The sequence below is a fragment of the Oncorhynchus nerka genome, linkage group LG11 (genome assembly GCF_034236695.1).
Source record: "Oncorhynchus nerka isolate Pitt River linkage group LG11, Oner_Uvic_2.0, whole genome shotgun sequence".
Taxonomy (NCBI): Eukaryota; Metazoa; Chordata; class Actinopteri; order Salmoniformes; family Salmonidae; genus Oncorhynchus; species Oncorhynchus nerka.
The window spans coordinates 42,899,860-42,926,279 of record NC_088406.1 but is presented as its reverse complement, the minus strand read 5'-3'; the positions used below and the strand labels follow the sequence as shown (position 1 = coordinate 42,926,279).

Sequence of the window (26,420 nt, the reverse complement as noted above, 5' to 3'; positions counted from 1 at the left end):
GCTATTCCACAACCCATTCCCCAACCCACCCAGTGGTATCATTGATGCAGACACAGAGTGCCACTGTTTTTATGGCTCCATGCTCAGATTAATGGTGTGGAATGATGACAAATCATTATCCCTTATTCAGCAATTACCCAGCTGTGTGACCAGACCTGGGTTCAAATACTATTTGAAATCATTTCAATTACTTTAGCTGGGCTTGATTGAGCTTGCCTGGTACAAGGGAACCAATAGAATAGTCGCAAAATTGCAAACCCTTGGCACTCCAGGCAGGCTTAAACAAATGGTAGTAATATTGGAAATATTTCAAATAGTATTTAAGCCCAGGTCTGGGTGTGACTGCAGGAGAATGACCCTATCAGTAGAAGAATCAACACAGTGTGACAGACTGCTGCTCCTCCCTATCAGTCTGTCCTAGAGTTCCCTTTATATATCTTTCTGCCTTTCAGTTTTCATTTTGATGTAATTTGCCATCTTAGGTTGGATGGAGAGGGGAGTGAGAGACACTCAAAATTTTTTTTTACAGAAACAACCCAATTCCACCATTTTAGATCACTTCACTTAAAATAGTTCCTTTGGGGATCACACTATCCATTCAGACTGTCCTCTGTAGCCAGATACTTCTCACTGTGTTCATACTCTTATTAGTATATTATTATCTGATACCATTGCGTTATGTTATTTGTTCTCTCATTGAAACAACCTCAGATCTTGCATTGGTACAGTATATTCATTCCCATATATACTGTACAGGGCATTCGGAAGGTATTCAGACCCCTTCACTTTTTCCACATTTTGTTACGTTACAGCCTTATTCTAAAATGGATTAAATAGTTTTTCCCCCTCTATACACAATACCTCATAATGACAAAGCAAAAACGTTTTTTTATTTATTTAGTAAAAATAAAAAACTATCACATTTACACAAGTATTCAGACCCTTTGTTGAAGCACCTTTGGCAGTGATTACAGCCTTGAGTCTTCTTGGGTATGACGCAACAAGCTTTGCACACCTGTACTTGGGGAGTTTCTCCCATTCTTCTCTGCATATCCTCTCAAGCTCTGTCAGGTTGGATGGGGAGCGTCATTGCACAGCTATTTTCAGGTCTCTCCAGAGATGTTCGTTCAGGTCCGGGCTCTGGCCGGGCCACTCAAGGACATTGAGACTCCTGTGTTGTCTTAGCTGTGTGCTTAGGGTTGTTGTCCTGTTGGAAGGTGAACCTCGCCCAAGTCTGAGGTCCTGACCACTCTGGAGCAGGTTTTCATCAAGGATCTCTTTGTACTTTGCGCCGTTCATCTTTGTCTCGATCCTAACTAGTCTCCCAGTCCCTGCCGCTGAAAAACATCCCCACAGCATGATACTGCCACCACCATGCTTTACCGTAGGGATGGTGCTAAGTTTCCTCCAGATCTGAGGCTTGGCATTCAAACCAAAGAGTCTTGGTTTCATCAGACCAGAGAATCTTGTTTCTCATGGTCTGAAAGTCCTTAGGTGCCTTTTGGCAAACTCCAAGCGAGCTGTCATGTGTCTTTTGCAGAGGAGTGGCTTCCGTCTGGCCATTCAGCCATAAAGGCCTGATTGGTGGAGTGCTGTGGAGATTGGCCTTCTGGAAGGTTCTCCCATCTCCACAGAGGAACTCTGGAGCTCTGTCAGAGTGACCATCGGGTTCTTGGTCACATCCCTGACCAAGGCCCTTCTCCCCCGATTGCTCAGTTTGGCCGGGTGGCCAGCTCTAGGAAGAGTCTTGGTGGTTACATTTAAGAATGAAGGACACCACTGTGTTCTTGGGGACCTTCAATGTTGCAGAAATGTTTTGGTACCCTTCGCCTGATATGTGCCTTGACACAATCCTGTCTCAGAGCTCTATGGACAATTCCTTCAACCTAATGGTTTGGTTTTTGCTCTGACATGCACTGTCAACTGTGGGACTTTATATAGATAGGTGTGTGCCTTTCCAAATCATGTCCAATCAATTGAATTTACCACAGGTGGACTCCAATCAAGTTGTAGAAACATCTCAAGGATGATCAATGGAAACATGCTGTTAGGGACTGCGTAACTGGCGGCAGGGAAGTCAGGCGCAGGAGAGCAAAACTGGGTAATCAACGGAGCAGTTTTATTCATAAAATCACCGGAAATCAGAACAACAAACAAATGGGTACAAAACCCGTCGGGCACCAGAAAAAACGTGCACATGCACTTGGCTAGAAGTGATGGCTAGAAGACCGGAGATGCCTAGCGCTGCCCGAACAAGGAGAGAAACCAACTTCGGTGGAAGTCGGGACAGATGAACCTGAGCTCAAGTCCCATAGCAAAGGTTCTGAATACTTATGTAAATAAGGTATTTTAGCTTTGCTAAAAATTCATTATCGGGTATTGTGTGTAGATTGGTGAAGAAAATGTTTTATTTAATACATTTTAGATTAAGGCTGTAATGTTTCTAAGGGCCTCCCGGGTGGCGCAGTGGTTAAGGGCCATCAGAGTCCCTGGGTTCGCGCCCAGGCTCTGTCGTAACCGGCCGCGACCGGGAGGTCCATGGGGCGACGCACAATTGGCCTAGCGTCGTCCGGGTTAGGGAGGGATTGGTCGGTAGGGATGTCCTTGTCTCATCGCGCACCAGCGACTCCTGTGGCGGGCCGGGCGCAGTGCGCGCTAACCAAGTTTGCCAGGTGCACGTTTCCTCCGACACATTGGTGCGGCTGGATTCCGGGTTGGATGCGCTGTTAAAAAGCAGTGCGGCTTGGTTGGGTTGTGTATCGGAGGACGCATGACTTTCAACCTTCGTCTCTCCCAAGCCCGTACGGGAGTTGTAACGATGAGACAAGATAGTAGCTACTACAACAATTGGATACCACGAAATTGGGGAGAAAAATGGGAAAAAAAAGAAAAAAAGGCTGTAACGTTTCTAAATTTGGAAAAGGGAAGTGGTCTGAATACTTTCCAAATGCACAGACAGTATGTTCACACAGTATGTTCATACATAATATCACACAGTATGTTCACACAGTATGTTCATACATAATATCACACAGTATGTTCACACAGTATGTTCACACAGTATGTTCATACATAATATCACACAGTATGTTCACACAGTATGTTCACACAGTATGTTCACACAGTATGTTCATACATAATATCACACAGTATGTTCACACAGTATGTTCACACAGTATGTTCATACATAATATCACACAGTATGTTCACACAGTATGTTCACACAGTATGTTCATACATAATATCAAACAGTATGTTCACACAGTATGTTCACACAGTATGTTCATACATCATTTCACCCAGTATGTTTACATAGTATGTTCATACATAATTTCACCCAGTATGTTTACACAGTATGTTCATACATAATATCACAGAGTATGTTCACACAGTATGTTCACACAGTATGTTCATACATAATATCACACAGTATGTTCACACAGTATGTTCATACAGTATGTTCACACAGTATGTTCACACAGTATGTTTACATAGTATGTTCATACATAATATCAAACAGTATGTTCACACAGTATGTTCATACAGTATGTTCACACAGTATGTTCATACATAATATCAAACAGTATGTTCACACAGTATGTTCATACAGTATGTTCACACATAATATCACACAGTACATTCACACAGTATGTTCACACAGTACATTCACACAGTATATTCACACAGTATGTTCACACAGTATATTCACACAGTATGTTCACACAGTATGTTCACACAGTATGTTCACACAGTATGTTCACACAGTATGTTCACACAGTATGTTCACACAGTATATTCACACATTATGTTCACACAGTATGTTCACACAGTATGTTCACACAGTATGTTCACACAGTATATTCACACAGTATATTCACACAGTATATTCACATAGTATATGCACACAAAATATCACACAGTATGTTTCCACATATCACACGGTATATTCACACATAATATCGCTTTTCACCTTTCACGCTAACCTTTTCTCTGTTCTCCATTTCTCTTCATCTCTTTCTCTCTTTGGCTTTCTGTCCCTCTCTCTGTCCTCCTCTTCTCTCCATCTCTTCCTCACCTCATTTCCCTCTCCCTCTCCTCTCATCTGATTGATTTTTATTAGGATCTCTTTTTATTAGGTGAGACAGTTGCTTTGCGCTTCCTTCCAGACCATTGTCTGTCTGCAACCATTGTTTGACTACACTAGTTGGGCAGATGCCATCCAATCACACATCTCCATTCAGACAGCCCCCATCTAACGGGAATGATGTCATTGGTGATTTGCAATCAGACTCGTTTAAGGATATAATTGACCTTTTCTCCTGTTCATCAATATGCCAGCTGGTGTCTGCGTCCTCTACGAGGAGAGGAGGCTGTGAGGGATCTGATATATACTCTAGTGGATCCCAGGCTTCCTGTATCCCTATCAGGCAGAGCAGAGTCAGACTAGCCAGAGGATATGGGTCTGGGAGTCTGGGAAAGGCACTTGACATTTCACTGGATTTTTTATGAGAACCTCTGGCATTTATCAAGGCTTACTTTGTATGTAAATGTTTCCTCTCATGGTGAACGACAAACACATGCACACACCAGCAGAAAGCCAGACACACACAGCCCTACACACACTCATGCATGCATCACACTTACTGACATGTCTATACTCAGTACGGTAGCTTCTGCTTGTAAGCTCTGAAGAAAGAACACAATGTCCTACATCAACTTTGAGATTCTGTCAATCTGTGTTCTGACCTTGGGCTCATACTGCTTAATCTTTTATAGGGAAAAACACCAAGACCCACAGTTCTGTCCCAGTGCAAACCTGCCACCTAGTGGTAACTGGAGTGTACTGCATATAAGACATCACTAACAGTCACGGCTGAATCATGGCTATATCGACGTAACCATAGAATTGCATCTATAATTAATTTAATAAGATGTCTGTGGATGTAACATCCACAAGGTTTTGCTTGTTCCATCTAAGTGATCATCTCTATATATAAATAAAGGTACATTAAACCACTTTTAACTCCCCCTCATAAAATAAATTGTGTGCTGAGGAGTCTATCACCCTGATCTTCTCGTTAGTGATATCTAAACATAATCATTACTTGAACTGTCATCTAATATTATGATCAAAGACAGTGTGACTTTATGTGTGTGTGTGTGGTGTGTCTCCCAGGGTACCATGGTCTGTACTGTGAGGAAGAATACAACGAGTGTCTGTCAGCCCCCTGCCAGAACTCTGCTACCTGCAGAGACCTCATCAACGCTTATGAATGTGCCTGCACTCCCCAGTATGAAGGTAGGGGTGTGTGTGTGTGTGTGTGTATTGATTTCAATCCAATGTGACTCAACGGGGACAGTTTTAAGTATGTTATCCTGGGGTGGGATTGTGTGATGATGCTGATGCTGCAATATGTATGCTAATTCGATGAGTTTATACACCCTGTATTATGAATGTGTCCATATAAATGATTGTGTGTTGTCTACAGTATGTGTAGTAAATTGCGAGGTGGTGTTGGTGTAAACTGTCATGTGTAAAGCAGACCTGGATTCAAATACTATTTGTAATCATTTCAAATATTTATGCTCTCCTTTTAATGAGCTTGTCTGTTGCAATGAGCCAATACAAAAGTCCTAAAAGTGCAAACACAGCCCTCCTGGCACTCCAGACAGGCTAAAGCAAATGCTTAAAGTGTTTGAAATATTTCCAAAGGTATTTGAACCCAGGTCTGTAGAGAGTACTGCGTGTGTGTGTGTCATTAATGGGTCATATGTGTGTGTCCCTGTGCAGGCAGACACTGTGAGATCTACAGGGATCCTTGTCTGAAGGCTCACTGTCAGAACGGAGGACACTGTGAGAGTGTGGGCCTCAACGCCACCTGTGTCTGCCCACCTGGTTACCTTGGTGAGCATTTCAACTCTGTGTGTGTGTTTTTTGTGTGTGTGTGCGTGTGAGTACACATGTCTGTCACCCAGTCTATTATAGTAGGCCTTGGGGACACTGGTGGGAGTAGGCTGTTCTGACTAGGGAGCGCTCCACCTCCGAACCCTCTCAAAGTATACCTGTACCTGCTTTTCCAGTTAACCAATAGTGGGCGGGGGGGGGGGGTTATGTTTATCTCAGGGGAGGACTGTGAGGTTGACATCAACGAGTGTGAGAGCAATCCCTGTCATCACGGAGGAACCTGCATCGACCAATCAAATGCATACACCTGCCACTGCCCCCCAGGCTGGGTAGGGGCCAGCTGTGAGATACGTAAGTACATTACCCAGTATCCCCTTGTTGTCGGAGTAAATGATGCAATATGATTACATGTACATGCCTTTCTTAGGTTATTCATAAGTCTGTCTGTTTCTCTCTCAGACTTGCAGTGGAAGACCACCCATCCCGAGGACACCCTGACCAACATGCCGCGTCACTCCCTCTACATCATCATCGGCGCCCTGTGCGTGGCCTTCGTCCTCATGCTCATCATCCTCATCGTGGGCATCTGCCGCATCAGCCGCATCGAGTACCAGGGCTCATCTCGCCATGCCTACCAGGAGTTCTACAACTGCCGCAGCATCGACAGCGAGTTCAGCAACGCCATCGCCTCCATCCGCCACGCCAGGTGAGACGGCACAAAGCTCTCTGAACAAGTCACACCTCAGGGTAGACTAGGCTTGCTTACTATGAGTATACAAGTGCCTCAACATTGTTAATATTTAATGTATTAAATTGATTCAGCCATTAGAAACACCTACTGTTTTAGCTTTGCTCTTAACTGGGAGATTAAGGCCCATTCATGTTTTTAATGTCACATGCACAAGTACAGTGAAATGCCTTTCTTGAAAACTTAAAACCCAACAATGCAATACTCAATAACAATGTCATATATGAGACAAAGGCCCATTCCGGTAGATTTCAGGCTAATCTTGGAAGATTACCAGCACTAGGGTATACTCACCTGTAATACACTGTGGATAAATGTGTAATGCCTCTTCTATTACTCTGTTTGTAACATGCAGCATCTCCTTTATAACCATACATTCACCTGTATTTACTTCTCAACCTAGCAACTCTACACTTGAAACATTAGGAACTGTCTTGCATGTAGCTAGCTGTCCTACCTGAAGTGATGTTCCAAATATGTGTTTTCTTCCCCTCTCTCAGATTTGGGAAGAAGTCCCGGCCGGCAATGTACGACGCTGCACCCATCACCTACGAGGACTACAGCCCTGACGACAAGCCCCTGGTCACTCTGATCAAAACAAAAGATTTGTAGAAAACACAGAGGCAGCACACCCACCCACACACAGTATCACGCATCACCTGTTCACACACACAACTAACTACACATGTTCGGCCGTGCACCAATACACACAAATTCAGTTAATGCAAACCATTTAGTATTTCTTTAGATAAAAATGAACAAAATAAATGTAGTGGAGAAAAAACCCAAACAATAGTTATGCGGGAAATCTGTTGGAATATCCATAAAGCTACTGTAGCATAAGAGCGTACCTTTTTTAGTAGGTGTTGGGTGATACTGCCATCTTGGTTGCTTCTTCTCTCCAGTAGAATGTGACTACATTACCCAGGATGCCATTGGGTTCCTAGAGGGGGTGGTTCCTGATGTCCCTCACCGACACATGAGCTCAGTTTAAAGTGTAGATTCAGCAGAGGCTGTTGATAGGAGGTCTTACAGGTGTGGTAGAAATAGGTGCACTTGTCATAGTGCAGTACGATATATCTTTCTATATAAAAAAATCTACAGTAGGTTGCCTTACTTGGTGCATGGGTAGATTCAATGTTTTCTGCATAAGTTTGAAACCCTCCGTATATTGTGGTTGATTTACTGTGTCTTTGCCAGGTTTATGGCAAAATCGTCACCTCCTTCAGGCAACAACGTCAGGGTAGAGGTAGAAGAGATGTACACTATGGAGGGAAGCTTTAGAACAGCATTTTAAAAAAACATTGGTTGTCATGTTTTTATTATTTACATGCAAGTTCTGTACAAATAAAGGAAGAGTAATAATTGTGTTTTGCAGGAGTGGTCGGAGTAGCCAGTGGGCGGGTCTTGAGTGGATGACTGACTGGTGGGGTGAGCGGGTCTTGAGTGGATGATTGACAGGTGGGGGTCAGCTGGTGGGTCTGCTCCTGTAATATATGTGCTTCTGTGTCCCAGGTATAGGTCTCTCTCTCTCTGTCTGTCTGTGTGCGGTTGTGTTGTTCCACTCAGGGTCAACCCCTGGGTGCATTCGTTTGGGGCGCCGGATGGGCGGCACATTTTAAACCATTCCATTGGTTCTTTAGAAATCTCCGCCCACCCGGAGCACCGAGTGAGCTGTCCACTTGACTGATGTTTTGCCTACTAGGGTCATCTTTTTTTTAAGAGAAGAACCACATGATTATTATCTATGTTCAATGATGTAACAATAAAGGTTGAAGTGAACACAAACCCAGCTGGTGTCTCGTGTTTGTTCTTATTATGACACCAGAGGTCTATTTGTGTCTAGGAAAACATTTGACTCACAGGGTTCTGTTGACTCAATGGAAATGTACTATGACAAGACTTGGTCATTGTAATACACGTGTATAAACATGAATTTAATATGTATAACCTCATTGACTCACTCATCCCGTCACGCCGGCTGGAGCATTGGGCAGCAACAAAGGATCTTCACTTAGTGTGGTCTTTGGCCGTCTTCACCACTGTGCTCCAGCTCTACTGGTGTTGCTGGAGTTCAGCCTTCACTCGTCATTGTTCTCCATGTTGTCCCTTTCTTTTGTCTGCCTTCTGGACTCTTAATGGACAGCTAACCTTGGAATGGAATCAGTATTTATTTTGTCCAATCCAACTCCAGCAGCATCTCTTATGTATTGTGACCAAAACCTCAGCAATTAGATCTCAATACTCTTGAAATGGGAAAATAATACTGAAGTCGCAAAGGTGATTAATCACGACTTGACATGAGAAGTGGGTTTGGATAACCTCCAAAGCACAAGACTAAGTACTATTTTTGGACTAAACTAGTGCTTTGAAAACCAAATCAAATTTGTATTATATCAATATTGTTCATTTCACAACTCCTGAGAACCTAATCAATCTTAACAAATGAAGGAAAAACTCAAGTTTTGTAAGTACTGGTGTTATCTAGCATCAATCCACCAAAAGACATGCTAAATACAGGGACACTATAGGAACTCAACAACACTGGCCAGAATAAGGAGTGTCCATAGATGCAGTACCCACTACCATAGGAAAATGGTAACATGTTTCCACCAATAGACAGTCTCTCCATGCCCAGTTGCCCCAGACAACATGTCAGCAGTGGGAAATACCCATATAAGGAGTGTCCATAGATGCAGTACCCACTACCATAGGAAAATGGTAACATGTTTCCACCAATAGACAGTCTCTCCATGCCCAGTTGCCCCAGACAACATGTCAGCAGTGGGAAATACCCATATAAGGAGTGTTGTTAGCCCTGTGTGCGGCCTTGGTGACCTCCTGCTTAATCCAGATGTTCCCAGAGTAAACATCTGTAAATACAGGCTGGCTGTGGCGTCATCTCGTCACTCACTGCGCCTACACACACACACACACACACACACACATGTGAACGCATGGACACACACGCAAACACACCGAGTCACACACACGTATTCACGCATGGACACACAAACACACAGAGCCACACGCATTCACACACACACAGACAGACAGACAGACAGACAGACAGACAGACAGACACATACATACATACATACACACACACTTTGTGGAGCTGAGAGGAGCCAGTGGTTATTGATGAGGTTCACCCTACACTGAAGTCGAGTGGGGAGCCTTTGTTGACCTCTACCCATTTTCCCTTTTCCATGACCTCCAGGGTCACGGGGAACTGTTTGGCCTTCGTAGGGGCCCATTGGTAGGCACAACTCCTATAAACTGAGTCATGGCCAGTTCTGACGGAGCCACTTCACTGGAGCCAGAAGGCTGGAATGTGTCTGTTGTTAAAACAGGGTTTTTAGAAGTGCGCCATCAACCATCAAAACCATGACCATTTGGGCAAACCATAATACCACACAGCAATTAGTAAACCAAGCAACACCGACCAAAATTGCTTGAAATAATGACAATATTTTTTATGTGAGCCTTTAATATTCAGTCAATTTAATTATTTTGCGACATTCAAGCAGGAAAGTTTGTATGTCTGTAAAAAAGGGTTCTCTGGCCCCCTGTCCTGCCCTTCCTTGCGGCTGTCGCTACCGCCCCTTGCAGACCAGTCTCGGGAACTGCTCGCAGGCGAAAGCTTCATCAAGCTCCATTGGAATTCACTGTCTGTTTTCTCCAGATTGCAGAAGAGGAGAAGCAAGCGTCGAGAACAAGCAGATGTGAGCTGGACTACATAGAGAATAACCAGCAGCAGTAGTTACGGAAACCTTTGATTCTACTAAAATGTGGCAGCCAGCGACAGAGCGATTGCAGGTATGGTTGGATTAGTATTCCTGACCAGCGCATATTTATGGGATGTTTGTCTGTCTCATTTTTAACGGTATGAAATACCATCGTGCATATTAACCTGCTTTGATGTGTTTTTTTGTTTGTGTTTTTTTGCTCAGATGCAAAACACAAAGGCTTTCCTGGATGGTTTGTGTGTTTCAGTCCTATCACTGCACACATTATTGTTTTATTACGCAGGTGGCCGGCTGCGCGATGGTGGGCTCGTTTTGCTTAATTCAAATACTCTCTCCCTTTCGTGTTGCCTCTTCCCTCTCCCGAGTAACCCCATTACCCAACTAGATCTAGGCTACGTTGTGTCGCGTTCATACATTCATATATGCCTAGGTTACAGTGTAAGATATATGTTTATCAGACTCCTGGCCTTCTGTTTTTCATCATGATAAACCATTCCGAGAATGTGCTGTATTGTGTAACATCTACTTGCTGTTTTTTAGTTTGAGTAATGTTGCAGAGGTCATGGAACATCCTATAGCAGGAATCACCTTGAGCGGATGGTCAGGGTGCCAGAACATAATTACAAATCATTTGTAGACTGCAAATTGACTGCAAGAAGCCCAAACAGATCTAATATTTGACTGAAACATCATTTCAAACCTTGCTTACATTTGTATATAATATGACATATATCTCTATTATACAGGGGTGTAAAAAGTACCCAACTGTCATACTTGAGTAAAAGTAAATATACCTTCATAGAAAATGACTCAAGTGAGTCACCCAGCAAAATACTGCTTGAGTAAAAGTATAAAGGTATTTTGTTTTAAAGTAAATGGCACTGTTAAAATATACACAAGTATCAAAAGTAAAATTAAAAGTATGAATCATTTCAAATTCCTTACATAAAGTTCTTGTTTTTTTAGCCAGGGGAACACTCCAACACTGAGACATCATTTACAGATAGCCAGGGGTACAGTCCAACACTCAGACATCATTTACAGATAGCCAGGGGAACACTCCAACACTCAGACATAATTTACAGATAGCCAGGGGTACACTCCAACACTCAGACATCATTTACAGATAGCCAGGGGAACACTCCAACACTGAGACATCATTTACAGATAGCCAGCGGTACACTCCAATACTGAGACATCATTTACAGATAGCCAGGGGAACACTCCAACACTCAGACATCATTTACAGATAGCCAGGGGAACACTCCAACACTCAGACATAATTTACAGATAACCAGCGGTACACTCCAACACTGAGACATAATTTACAGATAGCCAGGGGAACACGCCAACACTCAGACATCATTTACAGATAGCCAGGGGAACACTCCAACACTCAGACATAATTTACAGATAGCAGGGGTACAATTCCAAGTGAGTCCGCCAAATCAGAGGCAATAGGGATGACCAGGGATGTTCTCTTGATAAGTCTGTGAATTGGACAATTTTCCTGTCCTGGTAAGCATTTAAAATGTAACAAGCACTTTTGGTTGTCAGGTAAAATGTATGGAGTAAAAAGTACATTATTTTCTTTAGGAATGTAGTAAATTAAAAGTTGTCAAAAATATAAATAGTAAAGTAAAGTATAGATACCCCCCAAATGACTTAAGTAGTACTTTAAAGTATTTTTACTTAAGTATTTTACACCACTGCCTTTATACGTGGGAATACTTTGGAACAGATTCCCCAAGTTAAAATCACTTGGACCTGATTTGCTGGTGTTTTTACAGGCTTTTATGTCCAACAATAAAAATACTAAATTAAAAACACTTTTTTGAGGGGGGGGGGGGGGCAGAACTTGGGGGGCCAAATAAATAAATCACCCGCAGGCCATGTTCAGCCCGCAGGCCGCAAGTCGGGGAACTCTGCACCATAGTCTCACATAGCCACAATGAAATTACAGCAAACCGAGGTGTCATTAATCACTTAGCCTACAGTTCAAGTAATTAACACGGATTCTCTGACCTGTTTGGAAGTGGTGAAAAATGGTTAATGACACGTATTTTGATATCCAGGGGCGCGGGGCAAGCCGCTCATTGAGGCTGGCTTCACGTTTCCTGTAATGCTATCCAGATGTTGGGTCGACTACTTTGCCAAATGAACTTGCACAATCCCTCTCACAGTGCTTGCCCAGGCATCAAGATGATTGAATCTCATAGTAAACTTGGGTAAATAGTTTTAAGCGATGCTATCTACATATTTTACAACTGCACACCGTGAAATACTACTACACTAAGAGGTTTATTACATTGTAATTATTGAGTAATTACACCTTACACCAGCCACCAGACCAGAAAGGACCAATTTATTCCCATCACATGTTCTGATGTCCATAAGGACCTATACACTTAACCTCTACTTCTGCACAATTATGTTTGTCTTCGTGAATGTACAGACTGTTAAAATCAATCATTCATTTTCATAGGGGCCTCCCAAGTGCTAACCCCCTTCATCTTTTGCTCACAAAATATTGGTGTAATGTGACCAAAGTGCCTATTTAAGCATGTCTCAAAAATATTTTTGGAGGCTTAGGTTGGTTTTCAGATTCAGTCTGGCATCCCCTGATCTGTTCATTAAAGCGTAGTGGTACTAACAACGTGGCCTGGCCTGCATGTGTTCTGATGCTGATCTCCATACTCCATATGCTGGGTTGACTGATGGAGCCTGTCCCAGCTTACCGAGCATTGAGTGGCGGGCCTCAGCTCTCCATACCTCGGCCCTGTGATCAATCATGTCCCCAGGGAAAGTACTGAGATGACATATGGTTCTGAGGGAGAGCCATTTATCACATGGTAATGGGGCTGTTCCAGCTCGCTGCCTAGCTGCATGCGCACTAATGCCCCTTGTCATGTGACCCTGTGCCCCTAACGATGCTTAGTTGTCGTTTAGTTCTGTATCTGAATGATATTAATAGACCCAGTAAGAATGAAGGTTCTGGTAAAAAAGAGGCCTAGTTACAGTAGTTTCTCACCATTAAAGTGACAGACATTTCTGGTTCTCTCAGCGACTCACCACTGAACTGTTGCCATGGTGACGCTCGATGGCTCGCTGCTGCACTGATCAGTCGCTATAGCCCGTTTGTCATGTATCCTATACATCCGAGAATGTTGTATTTGGCTGTTTTGCTCGTCGTTACCATGGTATCCTCCTTCTTTTTCTTTCTTCTCACTTCTAATGCCATGGTAACGTGCAGTGTCTTGCTACAGGAAGAAGAGATATGGGCCAATGTTAGAGCAGACACTTTTTCAGGCTGGTATTAAGAATCTGCTGTATGTGTCAGATGGAGAGAGGGATGATGAAACATAAACAACATGACATTGTGTTTGTGTCAACAAAATGGCCCCCGTGGTACCAACAGCTTTAAATGTCCCATATTAAGACATATTTTTGTCCAATGTTAGACTTCTGTGTTGCAACACAGGATGTATCATGCATCATTGTCTACTTCCTCTTCTCTTCCCCCGTCCCCTCATTCCTCTCCTAACACATCCCCCTGAAGAATCAGTTTCAAGAGCCCCCTCTCTCCCTGGTTTTGCTCAGCGATTTTCAACTGATTTCACAATGTGTGCTGTGCCGATCTGTGCTCACGCAGGCACACACACACACACACACACACACACACACACACACACACACACACACACACACACACACACACACACACACACACACACACACACACACACACACACTTTGCTCACAACCATCTCCCCATGTATATACATACGTTCCTCTTACTCAGCACCTCTCACTGCCAACAGTGCTTTCATAGTTTTCATTTTGTACATTGACTACATTCCCATTTTATTTGACATGAGAAATTGGCTGAGCAGACATAATGTCTGGATCCTCACAGTGCAGAAATGTGTTCAGCTTCCGGGCCTGTTTGAGGTCACTCATGGTCAGAAGCACCACTAGGTCTGTCTGTTTGGGGCTCCTGTGGTCAGGGTTGGGTTGGTCAGGCCTTTGCTCTGCTGGAAGGAGGAAGTTGTGAGAGAAACAAGCTTCTCCATGTGGATTCAACAACAGTGCCTTCCGTAATTATTGGTACAGTGGCTCTATACTCCAAAACTTTGGATTTGAAGTGCAGACTGTCAGCTTTAATTTGAGGGTATTATCATCCATATCAGGTGAATTGTTTAGAAATTACAGAAGTTTTTGTACATACCAGGATAACGGATAATCCTGAAATGAATCATGAATAATGACATAGTGAAAAAGTTACAAACGCACAATAGCATACCCCCAAAACAAATAGCTATTGCATCCAACTAATTTATAGAGTCACAAGCTTGATGTAGTCAATACCCTCAAATTAAAACTGACAGTCAGCCTTTTAACTTCATAGTCATTGTTTGATTTCAAGTATAGAGCCAAAAGATGAAAAAATAATTACAGAGGGCACTGTATCTATTGACAAAGGCTGACACTATTCCTGCCTTAAGGCCTTGGTCTCTTTTCTGAAGCCAAAAGCAAAGGCATCATCAGTTCACCACACTGCATTTGTGGATAATACATTTAAGTTAAAGGGTCCAATGGGTTGTTACCCAAATTATACCACGACACTACCACAGCCCATTTCCAATCGACTGTTTAACTGTTGTTTTATAGGTGTCATTGTTTATTTATTGAATTGAACACTGACTATAGCATGCGTATTGTCTCCGTCAGGGTAGTTAATGTGTTGTGTTTACTGTATCATTGTATATGCGGGGGCAGGTTAACTGTGGTTATTTACGTCAGAGAGTTGACAATGTTTTTACGGCCAGCCGGATGGGGTCTGTGGTTGGCTTCTGTCAATGTCCACCTCCCACAACACCATTGACCCACCAATTAGAGTGACGACAGCCCACCTCCCACAGAATCAAGCCACCAATCAGGGCGCAGGACCTCCCACAGTCCTCTCTGGATTTAGCCCTCTCAGATGCTTGTGAAACGTGGTGGTTCCACTCATAAACTGGTCCAGGATCAGAGGCGGAGGCCTTTAACACAGGTCCAGGGTGATACGGCTGGCTCATACCATGCTAGGGGAGAGGGGTTCCACTTGTGGTTTGGAAGCTAACCACTGGATGGGCGTGGGTGGCTTCCTGACTACCTGTCCTCAGCTGCTCTAGCTGAGTTTTTAAAGCCTTGGTCACGCTGCAGATGGAGTAAATGTGTGTGTGTGTGTGTGTGTGTCGTAGTGAGTTGAGGGGCCAAGGCTGATGCTGGTTTATGTGAGTGTCTGGCCAGCCAGCCAGAATGAGAGAGAGAGAGATGGTCTGATAACAGTCTGAGACCAAGCTGAGATGGCCCACTGTCTCGCCCTAACGCCAACATACACCAGCCCAGCTCTCAAATATCTGTTTGTGTGCTCCACACTGCTCTTTCATCTTCAGACTGGGTGTGTGTCTATGTGTGGGTGTGTGTGTCTGTGACTCTTCGTGTGTGCGTCTAGTGGAAAGTTTTGGGTTCAGTTCCATTAAATGCTACAGTACATTCGGAAAGTATTCAGACCCCTTGACTTTTTATATATAAACTCTGCAAAAAAAGAAACGGCCCTTTTTCAGGACCCTGTCTTTCAAAGATAATTCGTAAAAATCCAAATAACTTCACAGATCTTCATTGTAAAGGGTTTCAACACTGTTTCCAATGCTTGTTCAATGAACCAAAAACAATTAATGAACATGCACCTGTGGAATGGTCATTAAGACACTAACAGCTTACAGACGGTAGGCAATTAAGGTCACAGTTATGAAAAGTTAGGACACTAAAGAGGCCCTTCTACTGACTCTGAAAAAAAAGATGCCCAGGGTCCCTGCTCATCTACGTGAACGAATGTGGCAAGGGCAATAAATTGTAATGTCCGTACTGTGAGACGCCTAAGACAGCGCTACAGGGAGACAGGACGGACAGCCGATCATCCTCGCAGTGGCAGACCACGTGTAACAACACCTGCACAGGATCGGTACATCCGAACATAACACCTGCGGGACAAGTACAGGATGGCAACAACAACTGCCCAAATTACACCAGAATCCCTCAATCAGTGCTCAGACTGTCCGCAATAGGCTGAGAGAGGTTGGACTGAGTGCTTGTAGGCCTGTTGTAAGGCAGGTCCTCACCAGACATCGCCGGCAACAACGTCGCCTATGGGCACAAATCCACCGTCGCTGGACCAGACAGGATTGGCAAAAAGTGCTCTTCACTGACGAGTTGTGGTTTTGTCTCACCAGAGGTGATGGTCGGATTCACTTTTATCCATGAAAGGAATGAGCGTTACACCGAGGCCTGAACTCTGGAGCGGGATCGATTTGGAGGTGGAGGGTCCATCATGGTCTGGGGCGGTGTGTCCCAGCATCATCGGACTGGGCTTGTTGTCATTGCAGGCAATCTCAAACGCTGTGCGTTACAGGGAAGGCATCCTCCTTCCTCATGTAGTACCCTTTCTGCAGACTCATCCTGACATCCAGCATGACAATGCCACCAGCCATACTACTCGTTCTGTGCGTGATTTCCTGCAAGACAGGAATGTCAGTGTTCTGCCATTGCCAGCGAAGAGCCCGGATCTCAATCCCATTGAGCACGTCTGGGACCTGTTGGATTGGAGGGTGAGGGATAGGGCCATTCCCCCCAAAATGTCCGGGAACCTGCAAGTGCCTTGGTGGGAGAGTGGTGTAACATCTCACAGCAAGAACTGGCAAATCTGCTGCGGTCCATGAGGAGGAGATGCACTGCAGTACTTAATGCAGCTGGTGGCCACACCAGATACAGACTGTTACTGTTGATTTTGACTCCCCCCTTTGTTCAGGGACACATTATTCTATTTCTGTTGGTCACATGTCTGTTGAACTTGTTCAGTTGTTGAATCTTGTTATGGCCATACAAATATTTACACAATAACAACAGTTTACAGTGAGAGGATGTTTCTTTTTCTTTAAAGTTTATATATATATATATATACATACAGTTGAAATCGGAAGTTTACATACACTTAGGTTGGAGTCATTTAACACTCCACAAATGTCTTGTTAATTAACAAACTCTAGTTTGGCAAGTCGGACGTCTACTTTGTGCATGACTGTCATGCCCTGACCTTAGTTATCTTTGTTTTCTTTATTATTTTGGTTAGGTCAGGGTGTGACAAGGGTGGCTGGTTTAGTTTTTGTATTGTCTAGGTGTTTTTGTCCTGTCAAGGGTATTTGTATATCTATTGGGTTTTAGTATGTCTAGGTATATGTAGGTCTATGGTGGCCTGAATTGGTTCCCAATCAGAGACAGCTGTTTATCGTTGTGTCTGATTGGGGATCCTATTTAGGTTGCCATTTTCAACTTTGGTTTTGTGGGTTATTGTCTATGTGTAGTTGCCTGTCAGCACTCGTGTAGTTTGTTAGTTTGTTAGTTTGTTAGTTTGTTAGTTTGTTAGTTTGTTAGTTTGTTAGTTTGTTAGTTTGTTAGTTTGTTAGTTGTTCTTTGTGTAATAAAAGAAGAATGTATTCTTATCACGCTGCGCCTTGGTCTCCTCTTTATGACGAACGTGACAATGACACAAGTAATTTTTCCAACAATTGTTTACAGACAGATTATTTAACTTATAATTATCTATATTAATTATATCACAATTCCAGTGGGTCAGAAGTTTACATACACTAAGCTGACTGTGCCTTTAAACAGCTTGGAAAATTCCAGAAAATGATGTCATGGCTTTAGAAGCTTCTGATATGCTAATTGATATAATTTTGAGTCAATTGGAGGTGTACCTGTGGATGTATTTCAAAGCCCTCTTCAAACTCAGTGCCTTTGCTTGACATCATGGGAAATCAGCCAAGTCTGTTTCATCCTTGGGAGCAATTTCCAAACGCCTGAAGGTACCACGTTCATCTGTACAAACAATACTACGCAAGTATGAACACCATGGGACCACGCTGCCGTCATAACGATCTGGAACGTGACACGTTCTGTCTCCTAGAGATGAATGTACTTTGGTGCGAAAAGTGCAAGTCAATCCCAGAACAACAGCAAAGGACCTTGTGAAGATGCTGGAGGAAACGGGTACAAAAGTATCTATATCCACAGTAAAGCGAAAAGTCAGACTACGGTTTGCAACTACACATGGGGACAAAGATCGTACATTTTGGAGAAATGTCCTCTGATCTGATTAAATAAAAATAGAACTGTTTGGCCATAATGACCATCGTTATGTTTGGAGGAAAAAGGGGGAGGCTTGCAAGCCGAAGAGCACCATCCCAAACGTGAAGCACGGGTGTGGCAGCATCATATTGTAGGGGTGCTTTGCTGCAGCAGGGACTGATGCACTTCACTAAATAGATGGCGTTATGAGGAAGGAAATGATGTTGATATATTACAGCAACATCTCAAGACATTAGTCAGGAAGTGAAAGCTTGGTCGCAAATGGGTCTTCCAAATGGACAATGACCCCAATCATACTTCCAAAGTTGTGGCAAAATGGTTTAAGGAAAACAAAGTCAAGGTATTGGAGTGGTCATCACAAAGCCCTGACCTCAATCCTATAGAAAATTTGTTGGCAGAACTGAAAAAGCGTGTGCGAACAAGGAGGCCTACAAACCTGACTTGGTTACACCAGCTGTCAGGAGGAAAGGGCCAAAATTCACCCAGCTTATTGTGGGAAGCTTGTGGAAGGCTACCTGAGACTGTTGACCCACGTTTAAACAATTTAAAGGCAATGCTACCAAATACCTATTGAGTGTATGTAAACTGCCGACCCGCTGCGAATGTGATGAAATAAATAAAAGCTGAAATAAATAATTCTCTCTACTATTATTCTGACATTTCACATTGTTAAAATAAAGTGGTGATCCTAAATGACCTAAGACAGGGAATTTTTAATAGGATTACATGTCAGGAATTGTGACAAACTGAGTTTAAATGTATCTGGCTAAGGTGGATGTAAACTTACGACTTCAACTATATATATATATATATATATATATATAAATAGTAGAGTGTTTTTAGATATACATATATATATAAATATATCTAAAAACATTTTACGTAAGTATTCAGACCCTTTACTCAGTACTTTGTTAAAGCACCATAACAAAGTGATTACAGCCTCGTGTCCTTGGGCATGACGCTACAAGCTTGGCACACCTGTATTTGGGGAGTTTCTACCATTCTTCTCTGCAGATCATCTCAAGCTCTGTCAGGTTGAAAGGGGAGCGTTGCTGCACAGCTATTTTCAGGTCTCTCCAGAGATGTTCAATCGGGTTCAAGTCCGGGCTCTGGATGGGCCACTCAAGGACATTCAGAGACCTGTCCCGAAGTCGCTCCTGCATTGTCTTGACTGTGTGCTTAGGGTCGTTGTTCTGTTGGAAGGTGAACCTTCGCCCCAGTTTGAGGTCCTGAGCGCTCTGGAGCATGTTTTCATCAAGGATCTCTCTGTACTTTGCTTCATTCATCTTTCCCTCAAACCTGACTAGTCTCCCAGTCCCTGCCACTGAATAACATCCCCACAGCATGATACTGCCACCACCATGCTTCACCATAGGGATGGTGTCAAGTTTCCTCCAGACGTGACACTTGGCATTCAGGCCAAAGAGTTCAATCCTAGTTTCATCAGACCAGAGAGTCTTTTTTCTCATGGTCTGAGTTCTTTAGGTGGCTTTTGGCAAAATCCAAGCGGGTTGTCATGTGCCTTTTACTGAGGAGTGGCTTCTGTCTGCCCACTCTACCAGAAAGGCCTGATTGGTGGAGTGCTAAGGAGATGGTTGTCCTTCTGGAAGGTTCTCCCATTTCCACAGAGGAACTTTGGAGCTCGGGTTCTTGGTCACCTCCCTGAACATTGCCCTTCTACCCTGATTGCTCAGTTTGGCCGGGCGGCCAGCTCTAGGAAGAGTCTTGGTTCGAAGCTTCTTCCATTTAAGAATGATGGAGGTCGCTGTGTTCTTGGGGACCTTCGATGCTTCAGACATTTTTTGGTACCCTTCCCCAGATCTGTACCTCTACATAATCCTGTCCCAGAACTACGGACAATTCCTTCAACCTCATGGCTTGAGATTTTCTCTGACATGCACTGTCAACTGTGTGTGCCTTTCCAAATCATGTCCAACCAATCAAGTTGTAGAAACATCTCAAGGATGATCAATGTTAACAGGATGCACCTGAACTGTAAATAAGGTATTTCAGTTTTTAATTTGTAATACATTTACAAACATTTCTAATAACCTTTTTTTTTGCTTTGTCGTTATGGGATATATGATGTAGATTGATGAGGAAAAATAAGGCTGTAATGTAGCAAAATGTGGAAAATGTCAAGGGGTCTGAATACTTTCTGAATGTACCGGCAAATGTATATAGGTTCAGAACTTTTGTGAAATAGCACAGTTACAAATAGAAATCAAACTGGATGGACATCAGAAATAGAGGAAGGACTAGAAACAAACAAAAAATAACTATTGTAAAATAGACTGTGTCTGTAAAATGTTAATAAGATGTATAAATTGAAGGTGAAAGCCGAAGTGTTAGTTTACTCCAATTGGGGGATCGGCGGTAGGGTTTGCGGGGAATAATAATAAAGGTATATTCTTAAAAAAAGTGTGTATGTCTCTATAGGTATGTGTATGTATATATGTGTATATGTATGTATGCATGCGTGCGTGTATGGATATATATATTTACCCCCCCCAAAAAATTGGGTATTGGAAATTATGCAGACAATTACATTGATGGAAGCAACATTCTTTCCGCAATATTAAAGCTGATCCACCCCTTAAAAAAATAATAATACCGGCACTGAACAGAAGGGCCTCTATTTTAAAACCCCACTGAGCATCTGAGATCAGAAGCTTAGCAACGCTAACAAGTACATGTAAAATCCCAAAGAGAATGCTAACTAAATGCTAATGAGCGCATTGCGAACATTTTATACATCCCAGCTCATAAAGTTATAGAAGTTGTCTGCAAAAATGCTACTCACAGTTTGCTGCACGCACAAAACTAATTTTAAACAGCAAGGGTCTTGTTACCAAGCAAAGCTTGATTTAGCAAGAAGCTAAACAAACATTGAGTTGTGAATTCCATAATTTAACTAGATCACCTGGCACATGCTGCTCAACAGTGAGTGACTCACAAGGCTCCGGTCTCTCGTTTGTTGTGCGCTTGTAAACAAACACCATGTGACTGGGACTACCGGTAAACTTCATAATAAATAATCATGTGACAGGTGAAATGAAGAACGCAGTCTTCTTTATTTCCTAACGTATTGCACAAGTTGACTGCAGGTATTTACTTAAAAAGTAGCTACTACATTTCAAAGAAATAGTTTCAATAGTATTGACGACATTGGAAAACAATCCCGTGGCTGTTTCCAAATATCCCGGGAAGCGGTATATACGGTATACCGCCCAAGCCTATGTATAACCCCTGTAATCAGTGTCTCTGCCATGTCAGTGGGTTGTTGTACTGTGGCTTACTCTATGATTGACCTGAGAGCCTGCCGACTCCAGCAGAAAATCTCCCTGAGGGCTGGGAGTGTACCGTCCCATCTGTTACCTGTGAACTATAGACGCAGTCGACGCACGTGCGCACACATGCTCGTGCGTACAGACACATATCATAGTTGACACACGCACACACACACACACACACACACACACACACACACACACACACACACACACACACACACACACACACACACACACACACACACACACACACACACACACACACACACACACACACAACACACACACACACACACACACACACACACACACACACACACACACACACACACACACACACACACACACACACACACACACACACACACTCTCTAGAGGCAATCTAGGCCAACCTGAACACTGTTTAGTGTTTGTCAATTTACATTTTGTCAGTTTCTTTCTACATCAAAACATTTTTTATTTTTTTTACACTTAGGCAGCCTGGCCAAGGATTTCAATAGCAGAAAGATCCTGTACTGTGTCTCCTCTCATCTCCCACAGAGCTATAGAATCCTCCTCCTCTCACAGGCGAATGGTCACTTCTAAACGGTGTAAAATGTCTACTCCCCTCTATTTTCAAATGCTCTCTCCCAATCCATAACATTCAGCCAAAAGTTATTTGGGAAAAGTCACGTGCCTCGCTCACGCGTGAAATGTATACCAGTGTTTACAAGGAAAATGGGCTGTTACTGAGAATGTGGCGTACCTTTTAAAAACACATGTCTAAAGAAGTCAGTGAATGGGCTAGATGAAGACCAGACTGTACAGACAGAGCCTGCTGTGTCAGAGAGAGAGAGATAGATGGAGGGAGGGATGAGTAGATAGAGAGAGAGAGTAGGGAGATGTAGAGAGAGAGGGAAAGAGAGAGAGAGGGGGGGAGAGAGAGTGGAGAGAGGTAGAAAAAGAGGGTAGGAGAGTAAGAGAGGTAGAGTGTAGAGACAGAGTTAAAGAAAGATGAGGGAATGAGAGAAGACAGAGAGAGAGAGAGAGAGAGGGAGAGAGAGAGACAGACAGACAGACAGACAGACAGACAGACAGACAGACAGACAGACAGACAGACAGACAGACAGACAGACAGACAGACAGACAGACAGACAGACAGACAGACAGACAGACAGACAGACAGACAGACAGACAGAGAACAACCAGTATTGGGGATCAATGTCTATTCCTTGGTTCCAGAATCAGAAACTCCTCCTCCTCATCCCCAACCCAAATAGAATCAATAATATTTGTAACTCGATGCGGCTATTTTTTAATCCAGAGGAATAATAAAATAATGAAAATATTATGAATAGAAATCCAGTTTTATTTCCGCACGGTGCCTTGAGAGACCCCCTCCAATCCGGGCTGACCACAGGAATGTGGAGCACTGTCAGGAAGCCATAAAGTGCTGACGCGGAGGTCAGCGAGCGTTCACACACGTGGCTTTAGTTTCAAAACTGCCTCTCCTCTTCTTCTCCTTTAGTCTCTTCTTCTTTTCTCCTGTTTTTCTCTCCTCATCATCTTTCCTCCTTGTCTCGTCTCTGTCAAACCTCCTCTCCTCTCCCACAGGTGGAGTTTGGGTTGTATGATGGAGATGTAGTGGGGTCTTTTAGGAGGATGAGCAGTAACTGTGCTTGGTTTTAGATGGCCTGTCACAGTGGCTTTACTTTGGTTTGGGGTGACAGTCCCTCTTCTCCTGTTCTTCAGCTGAAATGTGGACAGCAGATGAGGGACCTTCTCGCTCTCTCTCTCTCTATATGTGAAGTGTCCGTCAGAACAGGAGATGAGAACCACGCCGCCTCGTCCCAAACTGGAATCTGGGGTTTTGTAAGGCCGACCAGAACCACATGTTTGCTCTGGTCTCCCACCTACAGAGCAGGGAATTGGATTGTGGAATTTCTGGGTTTCCTTGAAAAAGCCTAACAAAACCGAGCAGGCTAATTAAATCATGACTCGCGCAATTTCATCTGAATAGAAAGTACTAGGAATGTGGGAACTAAGAATGTTGTGGTTGGGTGGGTGGGTTGGATGGAAGGATGGATGGATGGGCATATTTAATTATTTCTTGATTGGTTGATTGATTGACCATGACTTTATGTCCCTCAGCACTTCCAGACGATGCTGAAGACCAAGCTGAACGTGCTGACACTGAGGAAGGAGCCGTTGCCCACGGTGATATTCCACGAGCCGGAGGCCATCGAGTTGTGCTCTACCACCCCACTCATAAAGAAAAACACCCATAACGGCTACAAGGTACACACACGCACACGCACGCACGCACACACACACACACACACACACACACACACACACACACACACACACACACACACACACACACACACACACACACACACACACACACACACTGGTAAGAACAATGGGCTTGTGTTAGAACTATAATCCTGGCACGTATCGTAGGTGTGTGTTATGGGCACGTGTCTTCTATCAGTGTTGTGTGTGTGTTTGCCTAGCTGTGATAACTGTCTAATTTAGATCTTTATCCTGCAAGCTGCCTGAGTTAAAGTCTATTCTCTGTGTTCAACCTAAAACAAACAGAAACAGGCCTGCAGGTTCAAAAAACACATTCTATTATTACAGACAATACTTGTGTGTGTGTGTGTGTGTGTGTGCGTGTGTGTGTGTGTGTGTGTGTGTGTGTGTGTGTGTGCGTGTGCATGCGTGCGTACGTGCCTGCATACGTACGTACCAGCAGGGGGAACCCAGGAGACTGGGGAAGGGGCACAGGGTGTTATGTTGGTTGTAACTGAGGCAACTTCCAGTTGTGTGTGTGTGCATTTGTGGGTGAGATGGTGGAAGATGTTTGGCAGGCTTGTTAAGGCTTTCACATCAGCTCATTTGGACAAGGCTTTGAATATAAATACACACCAATCCACTGGCTCACTTATGATCTAACTCATTCAATCACAACACACAGAACACACACAGCCAAAAGCCAACTTGACGTTTCACAATGGACAATGAAGCTCTATTCTATTTGAGTGACCAGCTATGCTATGTGCTAGTAGAAAGATTAAGAGGGGTGCAGATGGAGATCACATGACTGACTGATTAGAAGAGCAGACACTATTTAGTGCAGAGGTGCTGATCTCTGTCGGGACACGACTTGTTCCAGAACACCTGTGAAAATGTTCCGCTGAAACCCAACCAGCCATCCTTTATAACTCTCTGGCAGGACAGAAGAGAACAGTGGGGCTTTGGGTCTTTGGGTCTGGGGCTCAGCACAGCCAATGGGAAACTGACAGTCTCCATCCAAAATTACACCCTGTTTATTATATTTTGCACTGCTTTTGAGGCTTTGTTCAAAAGTAGTGCACTATAAAGGGAACAGGGTGCTATTTGGGACTCACATACTGACTGGGGTTTTGGTCTCTAGCTTGTGTTGCGCTGCCAGTGCCAGGCTAGCCTAGCCCTGGGTGTATGTGCATGCCTATATTTTTTCCAGACATCTGTCCTCTGCTGAATTGTGAGGTTGAAGCTGATCAGTTGAAGCTCCTCAGTGGACCTCTCTATCCAGTGTGAACTAGTAACGTCTGAAATCTGCCTGTTTACTACGTCTGTAGTATACACGCATGCATGCACACACACACACAGTCCCCCTTCCTTTTCCTCTCGCCTCAGACATCGCTCCTTTCAAGGTAGCTGTGAGAGAGCTTGGTTTAGTTGCCATGGATACCACTACATCTATTTGTCGGAGAATGTCAGCTACAATATATATTTTTTATTTTTTTTTACTTACTCACCCTGACTCTGTGCTTTTCCAGGGCTTTCAGTTTGAATAGGAAAGCAGAGGAGAGAAGAGGTGATTTCCACAGCTACAGAAGTAGGATTTTTAGAGGGGTGGGGATTTTAATACTAACAGTTGCATTGGAGGTGTGTAAGTGTGTATGTGTATGCAGTCTGGTGCAGGCTTGTGTGCTCACTGTGTTTGTGCATATTTGGTTATTTCGGCATTGAGTGTGTGCGTTTATATGTGTTTCCGCATGACAGTCAGCCAGCCAGTCAGTCAGACAGTCAGCCAGCCAGTCAGTCAGACAGTCAGCCAGCCAGTCAGTCAGTGTGTGAGATAGCTGGTCTGTCAGTGATTGCGCCAGGTTTCCCCCTCCAAGTACCCACCCTCTTGTTTATTTCCAGATAGAGAGAAACAGTTAATAATATATATATTTTAAATCGATAGTTATATTTTTCAGCACTTTTATTTCCATGACTGATCCAACCTCATTTTCTTATGGCTCTCTCTTGTCCCTCTGCAGAAGACATATGGTGAGCAATATGTTTGGAACATCAAAATAAAACCACAGTATCGAATTGCAATAAATTTAGAATTGTGAGAATCGCAATACATATCATATTGTATCGTATTGTGAAAATATCGTATCGTGAGGTCCCTGGCAATTCCCAGCCCTAGCAACCACCCACCCACCCACCCACCCACACACCCACCCACCCATCTACCCACCCACCCACCCACCTACCCCAACCCAACC

General features: G+C 43.6%; 2 protein-coding genes across 2 annotated transcripts in view; both read left to right on the top strand.

The window, feature by feature from the left end:
* Positions 1–8,439, top strand: part of LOC115136907 (delta and Notch-like epidermal growth factor-related receptor) — a 90,060-nt gene extending 81,621 nt beyond the window's left edge. Inside the window, exons 9-13 of the mRNA XM_029672813.2 lie at positions 5,177–5,299; positions 5,792–5,905; positions 6,125–6,256; positions 6,365–6,611; positions 7,154–8,439. Of these exons, the coding sequence (XP_029528673.1) occupies positions 5,177–5,299; positions 5,792–5,905; positions 6,125–6,256; positions 6,365–6,611; positions 7,154–7,265 (728 nt within the window). The 3' untranslated portion in view covers positions 7,266–8,439. The remainder of the gene's footprint in view (positions 1–5,176; positions 5,300–5,791; positions 5,906–6,124; positions 6,257–6,364; positions 6,612–7,153) is intronic.
* A 1,819-nt stretch (positions 8,440–10,258) lies between these two features.
* The window catches only part of LOC135573977 (PTB-containing, cubilin and LRP1-interacting protein-like), a 67,007-nt gene continuing 50,845 nt past the window's right edge, over positions 10,259–26,420 (top strand). The window contains exons 1-2 of the mRNA XM_065024547.1: positions 10,259–10,472; positions 24,019–24,165. Of these exons, the coding sequence (XP_064880619.1) occupies positions 10,443–10,472; positions 24,019–24,165 (177 nt within the window). The 5' untranslated portion in view covers positions 10,259–10,442. The remainder of the gene's footprint in view (positions 10,473–24,018; positions 24,166–26,420) is intronic.